The 11,590-nt window shown below is 64.0% G+C and overlaps 1 protein-coding gene across 2 annotated transcripts; it reads left to right on the forward strand.

Moving 5' to 3' along the window:
* Positions 1-6: 6 nt before the first annotated feature.
* LIMK1 (LIM domain kinase 1) lies at positions 7-9,200 on the forward strand. 2 transcript variants are annotated; one of them, XM_041425059.1, is made up of 16 exons: positions 7-125; positions 1,840-1,936; positions 4,251-4,389; positions 4,762-4,871; positions 4,948-5,139; positions 5,534-5,639; positions 5,720-5,904; positions 5,977-6,160; positions 6,239-6,325; positions 6,548-6,679; positions 6,791-6,850; positions 6,964-7,029; positions 7,127-7,283; positions 7,378-7,433; positions 7,882-8,039; positions 8,126-9,200. In XM_041425059.1, exons 1-16 carry the CDS (start codon positions 68-70, stop codon positions 8,274-8,276), a joined length of 1,938 nt encoding a protein of 645 aa, XP_041280993.1. In that variant the 5' UTR covers positions 7-67; the 3' UTR covers positions 8,277-9,200. The 2 variants fall into 2 exon arrangements, with proteins under 2 accessions (XP_041280993.1, XP_041280994.1); XM_041425060.1 differs by lacking the exons at positions 7-125; positions 1,840-1,936 and adding an exon at positions 2,319-2,496.
* The last annotated feature ends 2,390 nt before the right edge of the window (positions 9,201-11,590 follow it).

Here is an 11,590-nt window from a genome sequence, read left to right on the forward strand (position 1 = left end):
CCCGCGCGGGGACCGCCACCGCCTCCGCCTCAGGCCCGGCGCGGCGCGGCGCCGGCAGCGCGCCTGCATGAGGTTGATGCTGCTGTGCTGCACCTGGAGGGACGAGCCTATGGGAGAGGACGAAGGTGCGTGACCCCCCGAGCCCCCCCGGCTGACTCAGCGCTTCCGCCGCCGCTCGGGCCCCGGGATCCCCCAGCCCGGCTCCTGCAGACCCTGCCGCCGGCCTGCAGCCCCCCGCATCCTCCCCTGTCCCCGCGCCCCTGCATCCTCCTCGGCATCCCCATCCCGCACCCTTGCACCCCCAGCATGCCCCCCTGCACCCTCTCACCCAGCCCGCATCCCTCCCTGCATCCCCCACTGCATCCCTCTCTGGTCTGCGTCCCCCTTGTGCCCCGGCGTCCCGTGCCCCCCCCATCCAGCCTGCACCTTCCCCACAGCCCCCCTGCATCACCCTCCACCCCTACATCCCCCTCTGAAATGCCCGTCCCGCACCTTACATCCCCCGTGCCCCCCACGCGTCCCCTGTGCTCCCCAGCCACCCTGCATCCCTCTTGCACCCACAAATCACCCCCTGCACCTCGCACTCATCCAGCCCACAGCAGCCACTGCATCCTCCGCTGCACCTCTAAATGTCCCCCGTCATCCCCCCCTACATCACTTCCCTGGCCTGCATCCCCTGTACCCCCATCCAGCCTGCATCCTCCTCACATCCCCAAATGTCCCCGCGCAGCCCCTGTTCACCCTGCCTCCCCTTTGCGCCCCCAGATCTTCCCTGTTCCCCCAGTTCAGCCTCCATCCCCCCTCCTTCCTTGTACTGCCACCCAGCTGCATTTCCCCCTGCACCCCCAAATCTCTCCCATCCTCCTTGTCGAGAACTGTGCACCCGGCCTGCACCCCTGCACCCTCCCAGCACCCCATATCTCCCGCTGCACCCCTGTCCAGCCTGCATCCCCTCCTGCACCTCCACATCCCCCCTGCACCCCCACACCTCCCCATCTTTCCCCTGCACACTCCATGTGCCCCTCCTGCACCCCCCATCCCCTCCAGCCTGCATCCCTCCGCACTCTCCAATCCCCCTGCATCTCTTCTGCTGTGCCTTCCTTCCCCTCTTCACTCACTGGGCCCCTTGTACCTCCCCACACACCCCAAGAACGTGCACCCCCAGGACCTCTGCAGTCACCCTGCACTCCTCTGTGTCCCCCATTCATCCTCCATCCTGCACCCCTCTGTGTCCCCCCATGCACTGTGCATCCCCCAGAACCCTCTGCACCTCTCTGTGCTCTCCTGCATCCCCCAGCACCCCTCCAGCATCCCTCTCTGTCCTCCCCATTCATCACCCAGCACCCGTCCAGCATCCCTGTGTGTCCTTCTGCATCCTCCGTCACCCACTCTGCACCCCTCTGTGCCCCCCCACTGCACTGTGCATGCCCCAGCACCCACTCCGCACCCCTCTGTGTGTCCCCCAGTCATCCCCCACCCTGCACCTCCTGTGTCCCCAGGACCCCCAGCACTCATCCTGCTGTCCCCCCATGCACCCACCACCCATCCCACACCCCGCCATCCTCCCTGGATCCCTTGGCGCACCCATCCTGCCCCTCTTCACCCTCCCTACACTGTGTGCCCCCATCCTGCCCCCTCTGCCCCCATCCCATCCCACCCCTGCCCTGTCGCCAGCCCTGGGGCCATGGGTGTCACGACCTTGACCCGTTGAGGGATCAATGGGTGGGGGATGGAATTCACCACCCCGGGCAAAAGGATTTCATCTCGGCTGCTGCTGTGGGTGGCTGGGGCTGGCTGCTGGGGTGACAGCTCTGTCCCCTCGTGTTCCCCTGCCTGCAGGGACCGACCTGCCGGTGTGTGCGAGCTGCGGGCAGGGCATCTACGATGGGCAGTACCTGCAGGCACTGAAAGCTGACTGGCACGCCGACTGCTTCAGGTGGGAGCCACGAGGGACAGCGGGGACGCTGGGGGCACTGGGATGTCATCAGGGACATCGGGATGGATGGTGTCATGGACAGTGGAATGAATGGCCTTAGGGACACCGGGATGGTATCAGGGAGAGTGGGACAGTGCTCCCTCCCGTTCCAGCCATGACAGGGACATGCGTGCAGCCGTCGCGGTGTCACTCACAGGCTGTGGTTCCTGGCACCCATGGGGGTGTTCCGGCTGAGGCCAGGCCTGGCAGAGGGCTCTGCTGCCTGTCCCTCGCTGTCCCCTCCTGCCGGGTGACAGGGCGCGTGTGGCTGATGTCACCCGCCCCCCTCCCTCCCAGTTTCCTCTTTCACTTGAGCCCTCCCGGCAGCTCCAGCTGTTGGAGCCCCGAGAAGGAGAAGGAGAAAGGGTCCGGGTCAGGGGGTGCAGCGGTGCCCGGGACCTGACAGGGTTTCCTGTGGGGCTGGGGGTGCCCAGGGTTGTCCCCGGGGTGTGTCCCTGTCGGTGGAGGAGGATGCTGGCAGCGGTGCTGAGGAAGAGCCGAGTCCTGAGCGCTGGAGCCAAGTGAGTGGGAGTGGGATTGAAGTGGGAGCGGGTCAGTACGGGCTCCGCGCCCCAGGGGGCTCAGCCTGTGTCCCCCATGCTCGGCTCCCCCTCTCTGGGCCGTCAGCCAGAGCAGAGCTGCTGCGGGGCCGCAGCTGGATCCGGTCCCCCCGGATGAGCAGCTTCCGGCAGCGCTTGGCTTGCTGAAAGCCTTCCTCCTCCTGCTCCTGCTCTTCCTCCTCCTCTTCTCTCTCTCCCCTTCTTCTCCTTCTCCTCCTCCCCTTCCCCTTGTCCTACGTTTCCTCCTCCTTTTCCCTCTCCTTATCCCCCTGCTGCTTTTCCTCTCCCTTCTCCTCCTCCTCCCCGCCCCCAGCCCAGGGAAGGTTTCGTGCTGCGCCATCGGAGGGGGAGTCCTCGTGTGGTGACGTCATGGGGTGGGGAAACTCCGCGCCGTGACGTCACCGCTGCTTGATATTCCGGCTGGGGGCGGGAGGGGGACTGCGACAGTCCCCGGGCACCCCCCGGCATCCCCTGCAGAGTGGCAGAGTGTCCTGCAGCAACCCTGCACCCTGCAGCACCCCCGTACTGCAAATCCCTACAGGAAATCCCCTGCAGCTCCCCCGGCACCCCGTCAACCCCCTCCCAAAGAGATCTCCTGCCTTGCAGCCCCCTGCTGCACCCCTCCCACCACATCCCCTGCACCCATTCAGCACTCCCCTATAGAAAATCCTCTATAGCTCCCCTTCTGCACCCCTCAGCCACTCCCACACCCTCACACAAATCCCCTCTGGTACCCCTGTTCTGTCCTGCACACTCTGATGTGCACTCCTGCTGCTGTATCCCAAAACAGCCACGAACACACCCTGCTGTTGTCACCCCTGCAGCCCCCCAGCAGCTCCCCCACCCCCTGTGCCCCTTGCAGATTGTCCCAGGGTTGACATGTCCCTGGCCAGGCTGGCATATCCCTCTGGCTGCCTGTGCCCGGGTAGGGAGTTTGTGACCAAGGGGGCATGTCCTCTGTCCCTGATCAGGCTAGCACATCTGTCACCAGATCATCTCTCTGTGTCCATGACCAGGCTGGCATGTCCCTATGTGTGTCCGTGACCAGGCAGGGACATCTCTCTCTGTGTGTCTGTGCCAGGCTGGCACATCTGTGGCCAGGCTGGGATGTCTCTCTGTGTGTCTTTGCCAGAGACACACACAGACTGGCACGTCTGTCACCACAGTGTCATGTCCATGGCGAGGTTGGCACATCCCTCTGTGTACCTGTGACCAGGCTGGCACATCCCTCTGTATGTCTGTGACCATACTGGCATGTTACCCTAGTCATGGATAGAGAGACATGCCCTTCTGTGTGTCTGTCACCAGGGTGGGATGTCCCTCTGTCTGTGACCAGGCTGCCTCATCCCTCTGTAAGGCTGGCACGTCTGTCACCAGGGTGGCATGTCTGTCATCAGTCTGGTACATCCTTCTGTGTGTCTTTGTCCAGGCTGGCACATCCATGCAGGGCTGGCACTTCCCTTCCCTCCTCATGCCTCTCCCTTGTCCACCCTAGTGTCCCCACATGTCCCTGCAGCCCCAGTCTGGACTGTCACAACCCTGGAATCACCTGCTCTCACCCTGGGGATGGTGACACATTGATGCAGGGGCCCTGCAGCTACATAGGAAGTGAGGAAAGCAGCTTGCCCAGAGAGCTGTGGAGTGGGCAAGCACTGGCTGTGCCCCGGGGTGACAGTGGCGACAAGGTGACAAGGGTGTCTCTGTCCCTGCCACAGGTGTTGCGAGTGCGGGGCCTCCCTGTCCCACCAGTACTACGAGAAGGATGGGCGCCTGTACTGCAAGAAGGATTACTGGGCACACTTCGGGGAGCTGTGCCACGGCTGCTCTGAGCAGATCACCAAGGGGCTGGTCATGGTGAGGACCACGGGGTCCCCAGGGATAGGACATGGAGCCTTGTGCCATGGCTGAGCTCGTGGGGAGCAGGGGAAGAGGGGAAGGGGTGCAGACCCCCGGCACCACTGGGTGTGTCAACAGGGTCCTCTACGTTTTAGGGGACCCTGGAGGGCCTTGCTGGGGTTGGGGAATGCAGAGGAGATGCTCAGGGTGGTGGGAGATGTTCCTGCAGCCACCCCCAGCCTGGTGGCACTTCTGTCCCCACCAGCCCACAGCTCCGTCTGCCCTACCCACGGCTCCAGTGCGCCCGTGGGTGCTCCCAGACCCCTCCAAGCCCCTGCCCTGCTCTCGGTGCCTGGACGGGGGTCCCGGGGCTGATGGCATTGCCTGCAGGTGGCTGGGGAGCAGAAGTATCACCCCGAGTGCTTCAGCTGCCTCAACTGCCGCGCCTTCATCGGGGACGGGGACACCTACGCGCTGGTGGAGCGCTCCAAGCTCTACTGGTACGTCTGCTCTAGGGAGACCGGGGGGACGTGTCCCCCTGCACTCCCACCCACCCTCCTGCTCTGCTCCCCACAGCGGCCACTGCTACTACCAGATGGTGGTGACACCGGTGATCGAGCAGATCCTGCCGGACTCCCCGGCCTCCCGCATCCCTCACACCGTCACCCTCGTGTCCATCCCCGCCTGCTCCGACGGCAAGCGCGGCTTCTCTGTCTCCATCGACCAGGGCTGCGGCACTGAGCACCCGCGCACCGTGCGCGTCCGAGAGTGCGTCCCTGTCCCCTCTGCCACTGTCCCCTCCCCAGGGCTGGGGCTGCCCCTTCTGCCCCTGGGATGCATCCCAGGGACACCTTTTGGGGTGGGAGGAGGAGGGGTGGTACTGGGTTGTCCGCATTGTCCAGGGGTGGCCTGTTGGGACCGTGGTGGCGTGTCCCCAACTGCAGGGGGGTTTGTGGGGGCTGTGATGGTGTGTCCCTGGCCATGCTGGCATTTCCTTATATGCCAGAGTGGGTTTTGGGTACCATGCATGTCCCTGTGTGGTTGGGGTGGCTTGTGGAGACTGCCAGCATGTCCTTGTCCAGGAGATGACAGTGGGGTCTGACACACCCATTGGGAGTGTCCTAGCACACCCATCTGATGTCTGACCCCACCATCCCCACAGGGTGGACCCGGACTGCATCAGCCCTGACATGAAGAACTCCATCCACGTTGGTGATCGCATCCTGGAGATCAACGGCACTCCCATCGGCCACGTCCCCCTGGATGAGGTATGGTCCCCCATCACACCCCAGCCAACCCCACTTCTGCCATGTCCTTAAATCCACCCCATCATCGTTTCCCTCTGCAGATCGACCTGCTGATCCAGGAGACGAGCCGCCTGCTGCAACTAACCATTGAGCATGACCCCCACGAGCCCCTGGGCCAGGAGCCAGGGCTGGCAGGCAGTCCCCTGCCCACCCTGTGCAGCCCCCTGCACTTGCCAGCCCCCGCGCCCTGTGGGGACCCCGCTGCCATGCGCCAGCGCGCTGTCACGTAAGGTCACCCCCTGCCCCTGCCCCTGCTGGATGCCCCCTGCACCCTGACCTCTGCCCATCCCTCCCGCAGGAGGAGCTGCAGCACGGACAAGTCACCGGGCTCGGGCTCCGTGGGCTCTCCTGCCTCCCAGCGCAAGGACATCGGGCGCTCCGAGTCCCTGCGCGTCGTGTCCCGTGCCCACCGCATCTTCCGCCCCTCGGACCTCATCCACGGAGAGGTGCTGGGCAAGGGCTGCTTCGGCCAGGCCATCAAGGTGGGCAGGGGGCACGAGCGTGGGGTCTCGGCTCCCCAGGATGGAGAGGGGTGGCTGAGTCCCTGCACTCCTGGCCAGGTGACACATCGGGAGACGGGCGAGGTGATGGTCATGAAGGAGCTGATCCGCTTCGATGAGGAGACACAGAGGACCTTTCTCAAAGAGGTGAGGGTCCCCTGTCCTTAATCCCCCAGGCTGCAGGAACACAAGGGATGGGTCTGTCTGATCCTGGCCCCACCTGGACACAACTCCTGGACAGGGGTGACCAAGCCCCATGGGTGCAGCCCTGCCCACTGAACTTACGAGCAGCAGCTCGTAAGAGACCCCTGTCCAGGGGGTCTTTGGGGTCTCATGGACACGGGGCTGGGTGGGGGGGGTCTCCTGCAGGTGAAGGTGATGCGCTGCCTGGAGCACCCCAACGTGCTCAAGTTCATCGGGGTGCTCTACAAGGAGAAGAGGCTCAACTTCATCACAGAGTATATCAAAGGGGGCACCTTGAGGAGCCTCATCAAGAGCATGGTGAGCACTGGGGAGGCAGGTTGGTCCCCCACCACCCAACAGTCCCAGTGTGGCTAGGGGGACCCCTCTTCCTTTTCCATTTCCTGGCAAATTCCCCCTCTTGCCCCCTAGGACAGCCACTACCCCTGGAGCCAGCGGGTCAGCTTTGCCAAGGACATCGCCGCTGGCATGGTAGGTGCCATCATGTGGGTGGGATGGTGCCATCAGTGGGTGGGATGGGTACTGGTGAGGGGGTGGGACCATGGCATGGGGGTGCCCCTGCTCTTAGCCCACCCTTCCCACAGGCCTACCTCCACTCCATGAACATCATCCACCGCGACCTCAACTCTCACAACTGCCTCGTGCGGGAGGTGAGTCCCACCTTGGTGCTGCCCTCCCCCAGCCTGGCTATGGCTCTCAGTCCCTGTGTGGCTCCCCCCAGGCCTCAGCCCTCCCTATGCCCCCCAGAACAAGAGTGTGGTTGTGGCTGACTTTGGGCTGGCACGGCTGATGGTGGACGAGAAGAACCAGCCCGAACATCTCAAGAATCTGAAGAAACCGGACCGCAAGAAACGCTACACGGTGGTGGGGAACCCCTACTGGATGGCCCCCGAGATGATCAATGGTGAGGGAAAAGTGGCCAGCCAGGGCTCTGTCCCCCGGCAGGGGACGTGGGGCTGGGACAGGATGTGTGACATGGCCTGACCCTGTGTCTGCAGGGAGGAGCTATGATGAGAAGGTGGATATCTTCTCCTTCGGCATCGTCCTATGCGAGGCAAGTGCTCCCGGGGCTGGGGTCTGCCATGGGCACTGGGATCCTCATGGTGTTTGGGATCACTTCCCCAAGGCTCGGGTATCCCCCTTGTAATTGGGGTGTTTAGAGTCTCCACCTTAGGATTAGAGCCTTTTCCCTTGGGCTTGGGATCCCACGAGGGCTTGGAGTCCTCATTGTGTTTGGGTTCCCCTCCAGGATAAGGTTCTCCCCCTTGGGGTTGGGGTCCTCATTGTGCTTGAGTTCCCCCTCTTAGACTTGGAGTTGGGGCCTCTCTCCTTTGGTTAAGGGTCTCCCTGTTGGGGTCTCTCCCTTGGGTTTGGGGTTTCTTCATTGTGTTTGGGCTCCCTCCTGGGGCTTGGACATCTGCCCCTTGGGGTTTAGGGGTCCCTGTTTGGGGTTGAGGTCCCTCCTTGGTGCTGAGCCCGCCCGTTCCTGCCGCTGCCCCCAGATCATTGGCCGGGTAAGCGCCGACCCCGATTACCTGCCCCGCACCACCGACTTTGGCCTCAACGTCCGGGGCTTCCTGGAGCGCTACTGCCCCCCCGCCTGCCCCCCCAGCTTCTTCCCCATCGCCGTCTGCTGCTGCGACCTGGACCCCGAGAAGCGGTGGGTGATGGAGACCCCCAGGGGTCCCTGGGGCAGGGGATGGGGTGGGGACAGAGCCAGAGCTGCCGCATGTCCCTCTCGCTCAGGCCGTCCTTCGCCAAGCTGGAGCAGTGGCTGGAGACGCTGCGCATGCATCTGGAGATCCACTTGCCGCTGAGCTCCCAGCTGGAGCAGCTGGACCGAGCCTTCGGGGAGACGCACCGGCGGGAGGGGGGGCTGCCCGCGGCCCCGCGGTAGAGCCCCCACCTGCACCCCTCTGCAGCCGCGGGAGAAGGAGCTGCGCCCGCCACCAGCCGCTCCTGGGGCTGCCTCACCCCGGGGCTGGATCCCCGGGCCCCTGGACGCGCCCCCACCCTGCTGCCCACCCCGGGGAGCTGGCTCTCCCCGGGGCCGCATGGCCCTGGGCACCCCCCACGCCGTAGCTCTGACCGCCAGGACCAGCCCGGCTGGCCGCACCGTGGGGACCGTCCCCCGTCCCCGTGTCCCCCCCGGCTCACCTCCCCTTTGCACAGCGGGGCTGCCCCGCCCGAGCCCCCGGGCTCCCCCGGACAGAGCCGCGGCCTTGCGGCGGTGCCTTGGCTTTCCGTGAACTTGCACTTCGACACAGGAGGGACCCTGCGGCCCCCCAGGGCACCCTCGTAGCAACGCCCTCGGCCGGTCCCTGAGGCTGCTCCCGCTGGCACCCCGGGCTCGAGGGGCTGCCGGCACCCTCGGCCGAGCGAGGTGTCATGGGGGACACCCTCGTGGCGCGGGGACGGGCGCGTAGCGGTCCCTGCGGCCCCCGCGCCTCTGCTGCCCGTGCTGAGCCCTGACCACGCAGCCCCGGGGACGGCGCCGGGTGCTCCAGACGACGTGGGGCTGCAGCTCATCTCGGTCCCCCTGCCCTGGAGGGCCCAGGGGGTTGCGCCACGCGGTGCTTTTCATGCTCTTTATTCAGGTTCATTTTTCTGTAAGATATTTAAAGAGAAGAGTTTGTATTATTTTTTCATACAACGTAGCGTTTGCCATTTGTCACTGCCTCGGTTCTGCTTTCCCGAAGGGATCAAACTGTGAAGCCTCTCCGTGCACTTTTGCCCGGGAAGTCCAAGGTGACGTCCTCTGCGGAGGCGGGAAGGGAGCTCAAACTGTGATGTACCCTGAGCCGTGAGTCAATAAATCCTTCCCCGCTCGCTGCCCGGCCTGTTGGCAATCGCTCGCCTCCCCCGGGGGGGCTGGGAGCTCCTGGGGACACTGAGGCAGGAGGGGACAGTCCCTCTGCCCAGGGTGGGGCTGTGGCACTGGCCATGGTGGCACCCATCAGCTCACTTACCCCCATGGGGGTAGTACTGTTGTGTCCCTTTGTGCTGTCCCCACTCCATTGTGGGTACCCCCAGCCCTGGGACTAGTGCCATCCCTGCTTATGTCACCAGGGCCCGCAATTGCTGTGTCCCCTCACTGGCCTGGTGGCCGTGCCCACTGTTATGCCAGGGTGGTGCCAGGCAGGTGACAGAGTTGTGTGACCACTGGTGCCATGGAGCTGATTTGCCTTCGGTGTAAAACCAGCCCCAGGGAACAGTGAGGTGGCTCATGCTGGGGAGGCCATGGCCCTCCCATGCTGTCCCTCTGTCCTCAACACCTCTCGAACCAAACTAAGGTCACCAAGGTGGGGGAGCTCCATCCTTGGGGGATGGTGAGCTTTGGAAGCTGGAGAAGACCTGGAACCCAAAGAGCTGAGGGGGGACTGACAGGGAAGGGATGGGCCTGGGGGGATGTCCCCAAGGATGTCCCCAGTGATGCTGCAGCTAGGGAAGGAGCCTGAAGGGGTCCCAGGATCCAGGCTGGAACCCCCACCAGGAAACCTCATGGTTTATTGCTCTGCAGGGATGGGGTGGGGGGATGTAGTGACAGTGGCTCTGTCCCCTCTCCTGGGATGGCTCCAGACTGCCTGTTCCCCAGTACCCCAGTGAGGAACAGGGACCAACACCCTGCCTGGCGTCACAGGCTGTCATACTGCCCTTGGTGACACCACACTGCCCCTGATGACACCCCACTGTGCTGATTCTTTGCTCTGGGAGCAGGACACTGTCACTCCCTGGGAATGCTGGGGTGAGGGACCACTGTGGCCATCACACCTAGGAAACACCACTGTCTCCTGGTGCCACAGGAGAGCAGGACCCCAGGGGACATGCAGCCCTGCAGTAGGAACCCCCAAACCCATGTCCCCCACCCCAGCTCCTCACCCAGCTGGGTGCAGGGATTCCTGGTGGTGTCAGGGACACCACACCCACTGGGACACTTGCTGGTGGCCCTTGGGCCAAGAGCCAGCAGCTGGCCACAACACCAAGTGGCCACTCAGTCACCCCTGTGACCAGCAACTCATCCCAGACCAAGCCACCAGCTGGGACCTCGCCAGGCAGGGAGGTGGCTCTGGCACAGCCACAGTGGCCCCGTGCTGTCACTGTCACCCAAAAGTCCCCTTCAGGGGTGTGCAGCACCCTGTGCCCAAATTCAGCAGTGGTCCAGCCTGACCGAGTGCTCGTGGGAGGGGCTCATCCCATCACCAGCACCTGGCTGTCCCCTCCAGCCATCCCTTCCCAGGAGAGACAAGGCCATCCAGACCATGTTACAGGCCACCAAGAGCTGCCACTGCATTCCTTGTCTCCTCCCAGGTCCTGCTCTGTGTCCCCCCAGGGATGTCTCTGGTAGGGTCCTGTCCACACCATTCCACCAGTTTGGAATGGTGATACATGGGGAGCCAGGTGTCCCCACCAAGGGGGTGGCCGAAGGCACCAGTGGCTCTGGCAAGGACACAACTGAGAGCACCAGCCATGAACCACTGGCTGTGGGTTTGTCACCTTCCTAGTGGGGAAGTTTGGGACTCCAGGGGAGATGAGGAAGGCCAGGTTCTCCAGGAATCCTGGCAAGGTAGGCACTGGTGCTGTGGGGACCCTCTTGGGGGACATCTTGTGCCAGGGGTAACGGGCAGAGGGTCCTCACGAGGCTTGAGATGTGCAAGGAGAAGAGGTGCTGGGGACCAGTCAGGACACCCAGCTGCACAGGGATGTGTGGAGCGGGAGGAGGGTCTCAGGGGTCCGGATGGGGTTCCTGGGGACATGGGGTCTGGTCCCCATTCCTGGCCACAGCAAGACTTACCCCCATATGAGGATTTTCCAGCAAGCAATGGCTCTGGGATACTCTGGAGCCCTTTCCACCTCAGCCAGAGGCTGGACTAAAGACATCCTGGGATCATTCCTGTCCTCCACCCCTCTGATCTCCCATCCTGCATCTGGCACGTGGCTCTGCAGGGTGTCTGTCGCGGTTGACCCTGCCCCCAGAGCCGCCTCTGTGCGCTGGGTACAGGATCCCTCCCTGTGGCTCAGGAGCAGAGGCTTTGCGTGCCTCTGGAGCAGCCTGAGCCCTCCCTTCATAACTTGGTGTCACTGTCACACCTCCCCTCTGCAACCTGGGCTGGGATAGGAGACACCTCCTTGGGTCACACATGTCACCAGGACCTGGTGGCTCCATGGGGAACATACAGATGCCCAAAACCCTGGTGGAGCTCTGAGGCCAAT

The sequence above is a fragment of the Onychostruthus taczanowskii genome, unplaced genomic scaffold (genome assembly GCF_017590055.1).
Source record: "Onychostruthus taczanowskii isolate IOZ18803 unplaced genomic scaffold, ASM1759005v1 scaffold86, whole genome shotgun sequence".
In the NCBI taxonomy this organism is placed as follows: Eukaryota; Metazoa; Chordata; class Aves; order Passeriformes; family Passeridae; genus Onychostruthus; species Onychostruthus taczanowskii.

What these genes read in the sequence shown, in the direction of transcription:
- LIMK1 (XM_041425059.1), top strand. Translation starts at nt 68, where the DNA reads ATGAGGTTGATGCTGCTGTGCTGCACCTGGAGGGACGAGCCTATGGGA. An exon ending in GAGCGCTCCAAGCTCTACTG is followed by an intron (nt 4,872 to 4,947) that starts GTACGTCTGCTC and finishes TGCTCCCCACAG; the next exon opens with CGGCCACTGCTACTACCAGA. An exon ending in GACCTGGACCCCGAGAAGCG is followed by an intron (nt 8,040 to 8,125) that starts GTGGGTGATGGA and finishes CCTCTCGCTCAG; the next exon opens with GCCGTCCTTCGCCAAGCTGG.